This window comes from Eubalaena glacialis, chromosome 18 (genome assembly GCF_028564815.1).
Source record: "Eubalaena glacialis isolate mEubGla1 chromosome 18, mEubGla1.1.hap2.+ XY, whole genome shotgun sequence".
NCBI lineage: Eukaryota > Metazoa > Chordata > Mammalia > Artiodactyla > Balaenidae > Eubalaena > Eubalaena glacialis.
In genome coordinates, this window is record NC_083733.1 from 3,845,553 (window position 1) to 3,862,584 (window position 17,032).

Consider the following 17,032-nt stretch of genomic DNA (forward strand, 5'->3'; position numbering starts at 1 on the left):
GAGCCACAGCACCTGCGGTAAATTCCCCCATATCCATCGGGCTGGGGAGCCCGGGCAGAGGCCGGTTACACTGGGGGCCGGTGCACGCATGTGCCGTGTTGCTTGCAGACAAGGCTGAGCGGACGGCCCTGGGAAATGTGCCATCCCAGGTGGTTTGTCAGACAAGGATGTGTGTGAGAGTGATTTATAAGGCACAGCACCCAGGGAGCAGGGATGGGACAGGATAAGGAAGCACAGAAAGCAAGCAAAGGCCACTCCAGGTGAAGCCCCAGCTTGGTCCAGGGGAGCCCTGGAGGGGAAGCTAGTCTTTTGCAGGGAGCCAAGGGGCTGGGCCTCACATTCCCACACCTGCCAGGGGATGAGGACGCCCAACCCTTCCCCCAAAGCACACAGGGACCAGGGGAGGGTATCCAGGTGCAGCAGGGCAGACTCAGACCCACGTTCTTGGAGCTCATGGAGCCGTGGATGAACCGCCCAGGGGGATGGGCAGCCGGGGCAGAGATGGCCAGCTGACTCCCCACCATGCCCGGGCCCTGCTGCAGTGGACAGCTGTCACTGCCCAGCTCCCTTCCATCTTTGGGGCCAATGGGAGGGCACGGGTCACCTCAAGGCCAAGGGTCAATGTCCAGTGGCTTTCTCGTGTTCTCTTCTCCGTGTCTGCTGGTGATGGAACCAGGAAACTCTGGAAGCCACGAGCTAAAGGGAACCTGGGACCCTGTGTCACCCACAATGGGCTCGGGGTTACCTGTACAACACCTGTCAATGGTTGCCCTGACTAATAAACTGATTTTATAAGGGACTTTAAAACCGTCAGCAGGATAGTGGCCCTTAAAGACATCCATGTCCTAATGCCTGGAACCTGTGAGTATGCTCCCTCACACGGCAAAGGGGAATGAAGTTTGCTAATCAGCTGACCTTGAGATGACAGGGTACCTTGGATTGTCCAGTGGGCCCCTGTAATCATAGGTCCTTATACGTGGAGGAAGGGGGCAGGACAGAGTCAGAGGAGCTGTGACCACAGAAGCAGGGCAGAGAGATGCAAGGTTCCTGGCTTTGAAGGTGGAGGAGGGAGCCACGAGCCAAGGCATGTGGGCAGCCTCCAGAAGCTGGAAAACTTGATTCTGCCCAACAGTCTCCAGGGAGAACTGGGCAGCCCTGCCCACATCTTGATTTTAGCCTAGTGAGACCCATATTGGACTTCCGGCCTCCGGAAGTGTAAGATACTAAATATGTATTGTTTTAAACCACCGACTTGGTGATGACCTGTTACAGCAGGAGCAGGAACTAACCCCAAACTCTTCCAAGGCAGCCACTGCCGTGGTGGTGACAGGAGCAGGTGAAGGGAGGGATCTTCTGGGCCAGCCCAGAAGGCAGATGGAAGGTGCACAGTGTCTCCCATATTGGCTCCTACCCCCACCCTGCCAGCCCCGCTCCTCCTCTCCTCTCCCCTCCCCGCTGGACCAGTGGTCCCCCAAAACCTGGAATAAGTACAAATGAGAATGGAGGCTTTCTGGGTGGGAGCAGGTCAGCGGCTATTAGGACAGAAGGAACCCACAGGCCACCCCCCCAACAGGCCTGGCCCAGCCCAGCATTCCAACATGGCAGCGGAGAAAGGGAGGCGCCCAGGAACACAGCCGTGATGGGAGAGTCCGTCTCTGCCTGGCTTTGTGTGACCCCATCCCAAACCCATCAGTGGGGTCTGTGGCTCCCACTAGCTCTGTATTATTTACCATTTCAGAAGCTGTTGCACAGCTCAGAAAGGACACCCAGGGCCCATGCGGCGGAGCTACAGGGCCACCGCTCAGCAGTGCAACATGGCAGCCCCGACGGCCAGGCAGGGAGCACGTGCACAGAGGCGACAAGAGGAATGGCGCCCCCTGGAATTGTGCAGTGTGCAGCCTGCACAGCCGTGCCCTGCAGCCCGGGTGCCCCCTTGGTGTTCCTCCCAGGTCACCGATACTCTGCTACAAAGAAGATTTCATTGTTACAATTTCACGGCTACTTAGCAGCTGGAGCAGCTGAGCTTTCGGAAGATTCTGAACCTTGCAGAGGCTCCACGGCCGGGAAGTGGCAGCTCTGAGACTTGGGAACTTGGACTTGGGTCTAGGACACCAGCCACACCCTCACGTATCACCAGACAGTGCTGCTTCTCTCCCAAGGAGTCTGCGACGGCACAGAGACCATCGCTCAGGAACGCCTGTCCCCATCAGCTGGTGATGAATTGCAAGCGTCCTCTTGCTGGATTTTATACCGCCTGCGAGTGGCACATGAGAAATAGACCTCCCTTTGACTAAAGGCTTAAGAATATCGGAAAGAGCTGGGCCTGGGGGCTTGCCGCCTACCAGGGAAGGCTGCCTCGTGGTGAGGTTTGGATGGTACCCTTCCCCCACCAGCTTGGTCAGTCCAAGGTCCGTGCCTGGCCCGCCAGAGGGATGCCAGCCGCGGGGGTCCCCGCTTCCCCTGCAGCCCTGAAGCTCTTCCCCCTGCAGCCAGCACGTGACCACTCCCCAGGTGGGCCCTCCCAGTGCGGCGCCTGAGAACCACACAACCTCCTGCTCTGGGAGAAACCGAGGCGGGTTGGCTGCCCTGGGGGCACGTGGCCCAGCCCCCCAGCCCGGCACCAGGGCTGCCGGTGTGACAGCTTCCTTCCCCTGGCGAAGGCTGCTGTCCCCACACCCGAGATGTCTGCAGGGAACTGGGGCTCAGAAACGGATGGCAATGGAAAGCTGTCCCCCACCCCAAGGCAACAGAAGCAGCCCCCGACGTGCCCACGGCCACCCCGTCCTCTGGCAAAGGCAGCACTGGGGTGGATGCCACCATGCAGGGAGCGGGAGAGACAGTGGGGAGACGGGGAGGGGCTCAGAGCTCTGGAGAGAGGGAGTGACAGGGCTGTGTGTGCGGGCGGACACGTGTGCATACGGATATGCGTTCCCAGGTGTGTGTCTGCGATGTGTCCTTATGTGCACGTGTAAGAGCGTCTAGTGCCTGTGTGTGTGCCTCTGTATGCGTCTCTGTGTCTCTGCACATGTACCCTCATGTCTGGTGCATCTGCCAGGTGTGCGCTTGTCCCCGCGTGTCCCTGCGCCTGTGTGTCCATGTGTCTATAAGTGCTCGCCCCCTGCGCCCGCCCCGCCATCCAGCTGGCAGTGCACAGCTGGACCCGGGGGCTGTGCGCGCCTGCCCGATGAGAGGTGGCAGGTGTGTAATAAACCATTAGTCACTGTCACGTTTCCAAGTAGCAGCAGCAGCGGCCTCCCCGGGAGGGGCTGACTATGGGATGGTGCTCCTGGCGGGTCTCCAGCTGTGAGCTGGGCCCCCCCATTCCCCCCCAGGCAGGGCCACAGCCTGACAGAGAGCAGCTGGCAGACGTGGGTCTTGTGCCCCTGTCCTGCCCCGGGCGGCCCCAGGGCAGGGGGCAGGGCCTCGTGCCTGCCAACCGGGGGAGGGGAGGGTCCCCGAGGGTCACGGTTTTGAAGGTTATTACCCAGAGCTGAGGCACTCATGGGGGCGGGGGGCCAGGACCTGCACTGAGTGCACTCCTGTCCTGGTTACTTTAATTCTCACACCTGCCTGCGAGCCAGGCACTCCCATTGGTCTTCCTTCCCATTTCTCAGATGAGGAAACTGAGGCACACTGCAAGAGGACACTTGTCCCAGACTCAGAGAATGCTGGGGGCCTCCCTGCCCACCACCTGCATGTCCCCTTTGCTGCCTGACACTCCGTCCCCATCAGCCAGGGTCTGGAAGCCCCTCAGAAGGCTTGGTGGCCCATCAGCCCCTGGTCAGCCAGCCCCTTCCCTCGCTGAGTCCACATCGCAGAGAGAAAGGTGGGTACTGGGGTTGTCCTGGAGATGGATGCCCAGATGACCACGCGCCGGCTCCCCCAACCTGCCCGCTCCGGCTCTCTCACTAACAAGCAGTGTTTTCCGCCAGCTGCCCCCGCAGTGGCCCCGCAACAGGGAGGCCTGGGCCGGGGGGCGGTCTTGAGACTCAGTCCTCTTAGGGGCAGGACACACACGGGGACGCACTCTGAGGGGTCTTGGCCTAAGGGGCTGCTCCACGACCCTCCCTAGGTAAGAACGCAGGTGTCCACTCACTGTTCCCAGCCCAGGGCCCATATGCCCCACGATAAACGCCTTGGGACTCCACACTCAGGCCCAATAACCCACGAGGGAGCTGCCTCTCTGCCACTGGGGAAAGCGACGTGTCCAACGGGGCCGAGATGCACGGACGGGGTCTCCAAGGCTGGAGGGGGTGGGAGTGAACGTCCACGCAGGAGAACGCTGGTCAGCATCTTCCCCGGCTGGACACCCTTGTTCCCTCTGGCCTAAATGAGGTGACGCCGAAAGCCACGTGCCGGAACACGTGTGGCGCATCCACCAGGCGAGAGGGAGCGCGGGCACACGCACCGGGCGGGCCCACCATCCCGTGGTACACGACGGTGAAACCAAGCACTGCGGCAGCTGTGACAACAGAAGGACCCTGCAGCGCTGAGCCGGGCCCAGGAGACAAAGCTCACACCCCCAGGACACCGGCGATTCAGGCAAACACAGGTGCGACGGAAAAAGCAAATGGGACCTGGCGGGTCCCTCTGGGGGGACCGGGGCATCCAGGTAGATGGAGTGTCCTAGGGCTGGGTTGGGTGGTGATTCATGGGGATCCATTACATTATTTTTTAAATGAACGAGTGAACACAATGGAACATAGAGATGAAAAAAAAACCGAACAACCCAACAAAGGCCATTTGTGAATCAACCATGAGAGAGTGTTAAGAAGCAGGGGAAGAACATCAAACTCAAGTCAGGGAGACCCAGCCTCCTGGCTTTCCCCTAGAATGTGGCGACCGCGGGGTGGGAGTCTGTGCCGGAACTTTCTTTGGGTGCTCCCTCGCTGCCGGGGGCAGCCTGATCCGCTCCAGTACTCAGAGACAGTAAAAAGCTGGCACCTACCTGTGCCCGTGAGGTCCGGTCCGGCCCCGTCCAGGCTGCTCTGCTGACACCGGGCTGGCCCCTGCTCCTGGGCGGTCCTGGGGCCCCTGGGCAGGCTCTCCGCTGGGGCGCCTGGCCGAGACTCGGGCTCCCGGGAGGGAGGGTGGACGGCCGTCGATGCCTCGAGAGATGCAGAGGTGACCTGGAAGGACGGGGGAGGGGAGGACATGGTGAGTCTTGGTCACGCCTGCCAGGAGGTGCCCAAGGGGTGGGCCCCCTGGGCCGCTGGGTACTACCACCCCTCCCCATGATGGCCTGGCTTTGTCATCAGGGACTCAGCGTGGCTGGCTCGAGGCGGCAGCAGAGCTGGTCCCCAGATTGCCAGTGTGAGTCAGTACCAGTAACTTCCTCGCCCAGCAAACCTGCCCAGCAGCCTGGTGGACACCAGGCTGATCACTGGGCACTGAAGATCCACTCCCAGGTCCCATCACTACCCAAGCCCCTATTCTCTACACGGAAGTTTGCAATAACTACCTACGAGTTAGTTGCAGCTATAATCATTAACCTAGTTAATCTTCAGTTCAGCCCACAGGGCAGTCATCTCCCCCGCTTTTTCTGTATTCAAAAAAAAAATTGTAGTAAAATATACATTACCATCTTGACCATTTTTAAATGTACAACTCAGTGGCATGAAGTCCAAACACAATGTGCAACCATCCCCTGGATCCATTTCCAGAACTTTCTCATCAACCCAAATGGCAATTCCATACCCATTAAACACTAACGCTCCATACTCCTTCCCCCAGCCCCTGGCACCCACCACCCTACTTTCTGTCTCTATGAATGTGACTATCCCGGTCACCCCACCCCCTTTCCACAGTTGGGGAAACTGAGGCTCAGACAGGGGTAGTGGGAGCCTGAGGTCACACAGCTGCCAAGGCGGGGTCAACCCAGCTGAGCATCCTGGGCTCCAGGTCATGGGGAAGCCCCTGCCAGAGTTCCAGGGTCTGAACAACAGCAGTTCCCTAGGGGCCGGTCCCGGGGACTGGCGACGCCCCACGCCCCGATTACGAGCTTCAGGGCCGCATGGTTGTCGAAAAGCAACTTCACGTTGACCCTGTTTTTCCAGGGATTAGGGCTATAAAACCAAAGTACCGGAGAGAGACGGATGGCGCTCCATCCAGGCTCCAGCAGCTCCGCATGCGAGAGACGGATAAATTTACCGTTTGTTTCCGGGAACGCTTTAATTTATGGGATCCATATGGTGACACTGCCCAGACTGCAGCCCCTGCAAATCCCACAGGGGTGCTGGCGGCTTAGGCTGGAGCCAGGAGAGGGCGGCGCCTGGGCCCAGCGCACTTCATTCACTCGCTGGCTCGCTTAGGGCCGGGGGCCCCTCAGCATGGCGGGGAGCCTGGAGCCCCTGTACAGACCCCGCCCCGCAGGCTTTTAGCTGCTCTGGCAACCTTGCCAACATCACTTCGGGAAACTCTGCCAGATGTAGAGCTGCTGTGTCCCCGTTAGTCCAGCCAACCCCAGGGACTGTCTATGGGATGGCACCTCATCAAACCAGGCAGCATTCTTGCAACCCCCTCGGGGCAGGCTGGCAGGGAGTGGAGGAGGGTGGCACTGTGCCCTGGCCTTGACCCTGCCCATGCGCTGGTGGAAAGCAGAGTGGGGTGAGGCCCACCTACTGCTTGTCCTCCTGGAGCTGGGGGACGAGGGTCCTGCTGGGGAAAGTGGCCAGGGGATGCCTCGTGGGGGTGGGGATGGCTCCCTGGATGGAGAACTTGTGGGCATGAGGATGCCGTTTACTGAGCACCTACTATGTGCTACGGTTAATCCTCCCAACAGTCCTGTCTCGAACAAAAACATGGAAACACGAAGAGACAAAGTGGCCTGTCTGAGTCCCCACAGTAAGTGGAGGTGTCGGGATGTGAACTCAAGCAGCTGGGAGAAGACTCTGCTGTTACAAAGCATCCAGGGAACATGGCTTTTAAGTAGAAAACAGCAGATGGCAAAAGAGAACACTACTGGGTGGGAGGGGGTGCAGATGACAAGGTCTATAGGAGTTTGAAAATAGGAGAACTCCCCAAGGGCTGGAAAAATCCAGGCAGGCTTCCTGGAGCAGGTGGAATCTGAACTAGGCCTTCAAAGGGAGCAGGCTTTAAAAGGGAGGGGGTACAGGAAGGACAAGAGATTCAAACACACATCTCTGCGGGGAGCAGGGGGGTAAACCGGAAACAAGGTACTGGTAGGTGAGACTGTAGGGGGACAGCACCAGTCCCACCCGGCACCAGTGGGGGCCACATGGAAGGAAGCCAGCCCCATCACGCCAGTTCTGATCTTTCAAGAGGAAGCTGGGAATTCATTTTTAAAAGCTGCACTCTCACAAAAAAAAAAAAAAAAAAAAAAAAAAGCTGCACTCTCATGATTATTAAGTGTTGAAACACGATGCAAACCCTCATACACTGCTGGTGGGACTGTAAACTGGTGCAGCTGCTTTGGAGACGGCCTGGCAGTTCATCAAGGTCCAAACAGAGTCATCATAGGACCCAATAATTCCACTTCTAGGTAGATACCCCGGAAACCGAAAACAGACGTCCACACAAAAACTTGCACCTAAATGTTCATAACAGCCTTGAGTTCACAGAAAAATGAATTCCGCCAACAATGAACTTGCAGGTGGGTCCTTCCCCAGTCGATCTCCCAGGTGAGAGCGAAGCCCCACCGATGCCTTGACCTGCAGCAGGGGCCCCTGCTGAGCGTGTGGTGATAGGTGCCTTGCTGTGAGCTGCTTATGTGTAGTCCTTTGTTACACAGCAGTCGATAACTAATAAAACCCCAAAGCTCTAGAGCAGGGCCTGGCCCAGAAACACATGTTCCCTGGCACCGTCATGTGCCAGACACCCTCCCTCCTCTGGTCCAGCTGTTCCCACCATGTTGACTCTTGTTGGAAGTAAAAGGATTTTACCCCCTTCTCCAGCGTTTGTCGGCAGCTGCCAGTGGATCCTGAGAGGGCTCAGTCACTGTTAATGGATGGGCGAGGCTGCCAGACACATGTGGGTGGGGAATATGCATTATCTCATGCTAGCATCATCGTAGGTGGAGGCAAAGGTTCTCAGCCAGACCATCACATGGAAGCAGAGAGCAGCCTTTCCTCACCCTTCAAGGACAAATTTACAACAATGCCTGACTAATAAAAAGCAGACCCTTGAACCAACATACTCCTTGTGCCTTCTCTCTACCAGAGCCAAGAGTTCCAAGCTCACGGCCTGTCTTAATTTAAAGTGCTATTAGGAGCGGGTCTGGGACATACATTGCTCCCTGCCCCGGGGACCCTGGAAATTGACAGCATCCCAGAGAGCCCCTGGGGCCCCCGCAGAGCAAGCAGGATAAACTTTATTGTCCCCTTTATTTCCCTGGACCAGGGCCACTACGTTTAAAGCGTTAGTTAACGGAGAAAGGCAAAAAGGGGGAAAATTTCCAGGGTTCTTTACCATAAAAGGGATTTGCAGCCCACCACTGAATATCCTAATAAGATCTCGCCTTGTTACACTTCCTCCCGGGAACTGAGTGATTTCTGGAGAACACTGACTCCAGGTAAATTCGCACGTAGGGATAGGGATGGAGAGGGGCAGAGAGCAGATACAGCACCCCTGCTTCATAGGGGAAAACCATGCAGCACTGTTGCCAGTACCCAGTTTATTTTATTAATTGTATTAGTCCGTGAGCTCCCCAAGTTTGAGAACTGCTGCTTTATTGTTTTGTAGAATTGTTTTATTGAGATATAATTCATGTACTATACAATTTTCCCATTTAAAGTGTACAATTCAGTGGCTTAGAGAATAGTCATAGAGTTGTGTAACCATCGCCAGAATCCGTCTAGAACATTCTCATTACCCGGTACCCATTAGCAGTCACTCCTCATCCTCCCCCGGCCCCTGGCAACCCCTCATCTCCTTTCTGTCTCAATGGATTTGTCTCTTCTGGACATTTCATATAGATGGACTCCTACACCATGTAGCCCTCTGTGTCTGGCTTCTTTCCCTCAGCATAATGTTTCCCAGGCTCACCCATGTGGTAGCCTGTAAAGGACGTATTTTAAAAAACAAGAGAAGTTCCAGTTTGAGGGCACACAGCAGCCCAGAGGCCACTGCACGAGACACTAGGATTTCTCTCTCCAGCAGCCTCTCCAACAGGGAGTGGCTGGCTGGCTTTTCCCGGAGCCTGCTTCCCTCTCCCTCCTGGGCACCCAGCCAGACTCCACCTCTCCGGCTCCCTATAGTGGGACGGGGCCAGGCACTGGGTCCTGGCCACCCTCCCCAGCTGGGAGATCTTAGCAAAGTGACTTCACCTCTCTGGGCCTCAGTTTCCCCTTCTGCACAATGGATTAATAACACAGCAAGTGTCTACCTCCAAGAGGGAGGATACAGGGGATTAGATGAGTTCTTTCTGCTAAAGCACTTGGTACATAGGAGGTGCTCAAGAAATGGCAGCTCATCTCATGACCTGACTGCATAAGCATCAGGAACAAGAGCCAAAGGGGTGCAGTGGCCAGGGGACCCCACAGAGCCTGGAGGGGTGTGTGCTGGGGAAGGCTTCACGGCCTCGGCCTTCGCAGGGGGGCCCACCTGGCCTCTGGGCAGTTTCGGCCCCAGCTGGCAGGGACACCTTCTAGGCCCCCTTGCCCGCTGTTGACGCAGAGCCAGAGGCAGTCCCGGAGCCCCTAAATTCATGGGGGCAGGATCTGGGGCATGGGCTCCCCTACTTTTCCTGATCACCCTGAATCGTCTCTTTCCTCCAAGTTGGCTCAAGATATACTCCAGGAAGCTGGCCTTGCTGATCTTGAATAAAGCAGATGTGGGACTGAATCCTGAGTGCCACTTGCCTGTGGGCGTAACTAGGAGTAACAGGCAAGTCACAACTGCTTGGACCTCAGTTTATGCCTCTGGGAAATGGGCCCGTAATGCCTACCCTAGATTTACTGAGCACTTGCTATGTGCTAGGTATCCACCAAGCACCTGCTGTCTGTAGCCTGTTTCATCCTCCCAACAACCCTACCTTAACTCCCACGTTGTAGGAGGAAACTGAGGCACACAGAAGTCAAGTCAGCTGCCCAAGGTCACCCAGCCGGTCACAGTCAGAGCCCCCACAGCGCCGGCACCCAGTAGGTGCTCCCTGCATACTAGCAGGGCCTGATTCCTGTACTTGCTGCCTCGGCAGACACACAGCAACCAGGACTATGGTCTCTGGCACACAGGTTTATCCTGCAGCTGAGTGACGGTGGGTTTGTTGATGGTCTGCGGCTGATTTATGTCAAGACCAAGGCTGGGAGGATGAGACAAAACAGAGCTGCAGGAGGGGGGAGAGGAAACGCCAGCATCCCGATGGCGCAAAAGGACGTGGCATCATCACCTGCCCTTGGCCCCGAGGAAAAATCAGACACAGGCAGGGAGCCAAGTTTGGGGAGAAAAGCCACCTCCCTCCCAAACAGTGATGGCTGGGGGCCTGCCTTGGTTGGAGGCTGGGTGGGCACAGCCGGGTTGGTGGGAGACCTCTGCCACCTGCCGGCGACACATGGGTCACAAGCCCGGGGCCGTCTGTCCAGGAGCGACATAAGGGGGCACGGGCCAGCCCTACCACAGGGCCCCTCCTTCCCATTTCCTGGTCCCCACGAGAGCCCACCCACAAAGAGGCACTCAACCCTCTCTGGTGGGATTCCTTGTTCTGTGCTGCAAGCTGGTACATCAGAGGCCGCAAAACAGTATTTTACGCCCCTTAATTCCCTGTAATAGCTCCATAATGGTGAGCAGAGAACTCCAAATACCGCAATAAAGGGAATGATAAGGCTCCGGGTCAGGGGGAGACGGAGCTGCAGAACGTAGAGTCCCCGATAAGCAGACAACTAACGGGTTATTAAATGTGCGGCGCAGACTGGGCGTAATTGGAAAGTTATTAGATATGGAATACACACAGCACCCAGTAAATGAGTAATCAGGGGCTAATTAAGCTCACGCGACCCAGCAGATCGCGAGGGAGAGGCTGGTGGCTGCTACATCTGTGACAGCAATTAGGGGCGCTCCGGCTGCAGCGCGCGTGGGAAGGAGGTCGCCGGCTCGGGCAGAGCATCCACAGCCGGGGGTCTCGATCCGACTCTTTTCCCAGCCGAGTCCCCCCGGCTGCTCCCACCTCTCAGGGGCTGGAGGGAGGGGGCGGGGAGGCACCAGGTGCATCCAGCCTCAAAGACAGGAGAAGCCCAAGTGGACACAAGGTCCGGGACTCGGAAAAAGCAAAAAGAAGGTTTTATCCCTGGCTTCACATCCGACCAGGTGAGCACTCACTGCAGCCACCCGAGGGGACAGAAACAGTCATAACTCTCCCCCCAAATGATCTGCAAGGTGTGTGTGCAGGGTCACCTCCTGGAGCTTTGCGGTGGTTCTGCCAGGCGGGCTAGGCGGGGAGAGTGATCAGCCCATTTTATAGATGGGGAAACTGAGGCTAAGAGGACCGGAAGTGGACAGAGCTCACCCAGCCTGCTTCCCCTTCCAGCAGGCACAGGACACCACCCCGCTGCCCTGGGTGTCTCAAAAAGAGGAAGACACTGGTGTTTCTCAGGAGGACGGCAGCCAAGCTCAGTGGAGAAAAAGGGGCCAGAGGCAGTCAGGTGGCCAATGGGAGTGACCGTTTGGGTTCCAAGCTGGCGACCCTGGGTACGCTTTTAATGCCTCTGGGCCTCAGCTTCCTCATCTGAAAAAGGGGGTGCTGACAGCCACACCCACGGCACAGGGCAGTCATGGGGAGTTAGCATTCGTGCAGCCCAGCCCAGGCCTGACGCAGAGGAAGCCCATGAACACATCTGTTAAAGCAAGAAAGAGCAGAACGAAGAGGGGGAGCCCAGGCCCTCCTGCCGTAAAGAGAACCAGAAAGCCCCTGGTTCAAGACCCGGGGGCTGCTGGAGCCGAAAAATCTCTGGGTTCGGCTGAAACGAGGCGCTCTCTCCAAGCCAGGAGCTACCGCCTGTCCCTGAAAGGCTGCAGCAGAAAGGTCATGGGCCATGACCCTAAAGCAGGAGGCTTGGGACAAAAATGCCTTTCATTGGTCACAGCTGAACGTTGACAGCACCTACTGAGCACCAGGCCCCGTGTCAGCCTTCACCGTGTCAGCCCATGAAGCCTTGGCCCTGGTGGGGAGGAACTCTTGGGCCCCATTACACAGATGGGGAAACTGAGACACAGAAAGGGTAACTCACTGCCATGTTTGGATGGGGCAGGTGGGGCGTGATGTCTCTGGGAGCTTATTAGAAAGCCGGAGTCTGCTGCTAACAGCACTCAGAGCCTTGGGCGACACACCTGGCGGGACAGGTGCAGCTGGGAAGGGTGAGGCCACAGGGAGACTGGAGCTGGCCAGAGGCAGGCGTGCCCAACTTCTGCTCTTTCAGCTCTTGTGGCTGAAAGGAACATTCCAGAAGGCATGGGCCCGGCCCTCTCCCTCAAGTGAGGCCTCTGAGCCAGCTGACCCCCTCATAAGTCCTGGGACAGAGCAGGGGGCTGCATGGAGGAATCACTGTTTCCAGAGGCAAGCAGGCCTCCCCATGACTGCCAGGCAACAGAGCACGTGGGTGATGCTGGCGGAATCCAGCTCAGGCCCAGGGTCAGGGGTGAGGGCCCTCAGGGATGCGGGGGCTCCTGGAGTCCTTGGCGTTAGTCCCGAATGCCAGTCCCTGGAGGCCGGCAGCGGGAGCTAGACTGATCTCAGACCAATGACGGCCCGACACCCCGGCTCTCCTGGGGTGCCCCCTCCTACTCGTGCTGTGCCCACTCACCTTCCCTTCCTCCCAGGGAGAGAGCATCCCACTGGTTTCTGGGCACATAGTCCTACCCACTTCACCACCCCACCAACCATGCCTTGGCCTGAGCCAACTTTCCAAAACACTACACACATCCACCTGCATAAAATCCTTTACCAAAGGCTCCTCCATGCAGCATCTAAGAGCCACGTGATTTGGGCCAGCCCAGCTTTTCACAATCTGTCATGCCTCACATCCATCCACCTATCTACCCGACCGACCATGCATCCATCCACCCATCCACCCACCTGTCTATCTGGCCGTCCATCTATCCAATCATCTGTCTATTCACCCACCAACCTATTCATCTACCTGCCCATCCATCCATCCATCCATCCATCCATCCATCCATCCATCCATCCATCCATCCTATCATCTGTCTATTCACCCACCAACTTATTCATATACCTGTTCATCCATCCATCCATCCATCCATCTATCTGGCCATTTGTCCATCAATCCTTTCATCCAGCTATCTGATCATCCAGTCAAACATCCATCCGTCTAATAAACATTTACTAAGCACCTACTACTGCTAGGCACTGTGCCTGGGATACAGGAGCACACAAAAAAGTTAAAAATGTCTGCCGTTAAGGAGGTGACATTCGGGTCGGGGGGAGACAGACAGTCAGTAAATACATATTTACATGACAGTTGGTAGGAGATGCCAGAAAGACAAACAGGAGAAGGGGACAGGGAGAAGGGGAGATGGGCACAGTTAGAATTTTCCATAGGCTGGCCCCATTGAGAAGGGGACATTTGTGCAAGGACTTGAAGGAAACACGAGAGTTAGCCATGGAGATAGATATCTGCGGGAAGAGTGTTCCAGGAAGAGGGAACAGCAAACACAATGGCCCTGAGGCAGGGAGCATGTTTGGAAACCTTTTCTGAAAAGGCCAGATCAGATTTTCGGCTTTTGGGCTGTATGTTCTCTGTTGGAACTATGCAACTTCAGCCTTGTAGCACTAAAGCACACTTAAACAACATGAACAGGAACACTGTGTGCTGTTCCAATAAAACTTTACTTACAGACACTGAAATTTGAATCTCATATAATTTTCATGTCACGAAACATTATTCTCCCTTTGATTTTTTTTTTTTTTTGGCAATCATTTAAAAATGTGAAATCCATTTTTAGTCCATGGGCTGTATGGAAACAGGCTGTGGGCGGGACGTGGCCCGTGGGCCAAGTTCGCTGATCCCTGTTCTACAAGCAGCAGGGTCCGTGTGGCTGGAGGGGTGGCGGTCGGGGTGGAGGTGGGGCACCATTTGCTGAGACTCCTAAACACACCTGGGGGAGAGGGGTCTGCGGGAGTAGGGCAGCCGAGCCTTGACTCAGAGCAGAGGCGAGGCTGGGAGACATGGGAGATGGTGGGGCCGCTGCAGAGGCTCCCTCTGGTTTCCTAGGTCCACCCGATGCAGGAGGGGCCGCGGAAGGACATGTGTGCACCTGTACCGCTGGGCTCATTACCTTCTGGTCTCCCCTGTAGGTGTCCTGTAAGGGGCTGAGGGCAGATGCAGAAACCATCTTGCCTGGTTCAAATCCCAGCTCTGCCACCTATGAGCTGTGTGCCTTCAGGCAAGTGACTCTACCTCTCTGGGCCTTGGCTTCCCTATCCGGAAAATGGTGAGGATGCCCCAGGTTCAGGGTTCGGGGTGGAAGCAACATAGGGGTCTGCTCACGAGCCACTGTCATGCCCATGAGTCCCCCCTCAACCCGAAATGCCCTCTGCCCCTCCACAATTCCCTGCCTCCTTTTCAGCCAAGAGTCTGCCCCCCTCCCCTGGACTCTCTCCCCAGCTCCCCTTCCCAGGCAGAGCCAGACCCTCCCTTGGACCACCTCCATTAGTGCCCTCATCTGAGTACCACTGATTCAGCTGTTACACTTCTGCCCCCACCAAGACTGTCACTCCCCTGAACAGCACCTGGTGACTCCAGGTGCTGGCATGGTGTCCCCAACACAGCACAGAGAGGAGACATCTAAGTTATAGAAGGAGCCATGTGGAAGCCTAGGAAACAGTGTTTTAGGCATGGGGAACAGCCCATGCAAAGGCCCTGAGGCAGGAGAGTGCCTGGTATGTCTGAGGAACAGCAATGGGGCCCACATGGCTGAAGAGTGGGGGAAGCAATGGAGCCATGTTTTGGAGGGCCTTGTGAGCCCCTAAAGGACTCTGGCTCTCATTCAGAGTAAGATTGGAGCCGGGGCTGGGGTGGGGGTAGTTTCTGAGCCAAGGAGAGATGTGATCTGATTTTTGTTTTAACTTTTTACGATGAGATGCTTCTAGATTCACATGCAGTCGTAAGAAATGATACAGGGAGATCCTGAGTACCCTTTGCTCAGTTTCCCCAATGGTAACATCTTACAAAACTATAGTACAAGGTCACAGAAGGAAATTAACAGGACAACTTGCCTATCTTATGCAGATTTCCCCAGTTTGACCTGAACTTGCACGCGCGTGTATTTTGTTCTCTGCAGTGTTATCACCAGCACAGGCTCCTGTAACCACCTCCACAGCTGAGATACAGAAAAGTCCCATCCTAAGCCTCCCCTGTGACACCCCTTGATAAACACACCCAGCTCCCTCCTGCCCCAGACGACAAGCCCTGGCAACCACTCATCTGTTCCCCATTTCTATATTTCGCCGTTTCAAGCTTGTTATGTAAACCAATCACAGTGTGTAACCCTTTGGGACTGGCTGTTTCCACTCAGCACGATTCCCTGCAGATTCACCAGGTTATTGGGCATTTCGGTGGTTTGTTCCTTTTTCTTTTTTTTTTTAAATAAATTTATTTTTTTATTTTTGGCTGCATTGTATCTTCATTGCTGTGTGCGGGCTTTCTCTAGTTGCGGTGAGCGGGGGCTACTCTTCGTTGCAGTGCGCGGGCTTCTCATTGCGGTGGCTTCTCTTGTTGCAGAGCACGGGTTCTAGGCTCGCGGGCTCAGTAGTTGTGGCGCATGGGCTTAGTTGCTCCGCGGCATGTGGGATCTTCCCGGACCAGGGCTCGAACCCGTGTCCCCTGCATTGGCAGGTGGATTCTTAACCACTGCGCCACCAGGGAAGCCCCGGTTTGTTCCTTCTTATTACGGAGTTGTCGTCCACGGCATGGCCGTGCCAAAGCTTGGTAGCCCGTTGCCTGATTTCGGTGGAGGGAAGCCAGTTCCCTGCAGGTTGAGCTGCTTCCTCTGCCCCCACCCCAGGCTCACATCCCACTGCGGCCCTGTCCTTCCTCCTGTCTTCAGAGTCTGTGCCTGGCTTTACCTGCCAGCTCCCCATTAAGGGCCTGCCCCTCCCCCCGCTTTGGGAATTGACACCCTGTTTACCAGGCATGATGCTCTCCCACCTCTGCCCACAGCCTCCTTCGATGCCTCCGAACTGGGGAGGTCAGTCAACAGTAAGCCTTCTGGAGTGCTCCCTGTTCAAATGGGGATCAGAGATGTTTAGCAACCTGCCAAATGCCCCACAGCGGGAAGATGGGCAGAGGCCCACCCTACTGTGCTTCAATTACATCAAAGACAGATTCTGTAGACAGGGGGATGGGGGGGCCTGCCCTGGGCTCTGTGGGAGGCTCAGCTCGACCCTGCGCCTCCACCAAGGGGGTCTCGCTAGCTTCAGGTAAACATGACATAATTACTGTGGAGAGAACTGTGCTGTCTCACCCAAGCAGTCAGTTTGTCAAGCGCTGACAATGCATTAGCTAAGTGATCACTAGACTATTAATTTTTTTCCCCAGCCCTTGCCAGGGGTATTACAGTGAAAAATGGCAGCTTAACCGCAGGGAAATTCTTCAGGGTGACAAAAATAAAAATAGCTCTAATTGAAGTTGATAAAAATTATACCCTTTAAAAACACACGTCGGGGTGCACTGGCTATAACGTAAATTAATGCCAGGGCAGGATTTCTGTCACAAGATCGTGGAAACACAGTGACAGCCACGGCAAACAGCCTCCCAGGGCGTCACATCTGCTGGGTCACGGCTCAGCAGCCTTGGGAGACAGCAGGCTGGGCTGGAGGCTGGCGCCCAGGGGCCTGCAGATGTGGCCTCACCCACCATCCAGCCCCTGCAGAGGGACAGCGGTCAGGACATGGCCAGGGCCCTTGTCAACGCCACTGCCAAGAGTGCTGGCGTGTCCTGGCGGGCGTCCTGCGGGCCTAGGGGCAGAGGTGGCCGGGCCCTTAGCAAGCCAAGCCTGTGCTCCAACACCACTGCCATCGCGGGGCCCTGCTCGCTCAGCTGGATACTGACTTGAAACTCCC

At 56.4% G+C, this 17,032-nt stretch overlaps 1 protein-coding gene across 3 annotated transcripts in view; it reads right to left on the reverse strand.

The window, feature by feature from the left end:
• The window catches only part of GSE1 (Gse1 coiled-coil protein), a 422,772-nt gene that overhangs the window by 259,291 nt on the left and 146,449 nt on the right, over positions 1-17,032 (reverse strand). For all 3 annotated transcript variants that reach the window (XR_009698017.1, XM_061174308.1, XM_061174307.1), the window contains exon 2: positions 4,949-5,129. Coding sequence is in view for 2 of the 3 variants with exons in the window: in XM_061174308.1 (XP_061030291.1) it covers positions 4,949-5,129 (181 nt within the window). In the remaining variant the exon portion in view is untranslated. The remainder of the gene's footprint in view (positions 1-4,948; positions 5,130-17,032) is intronic.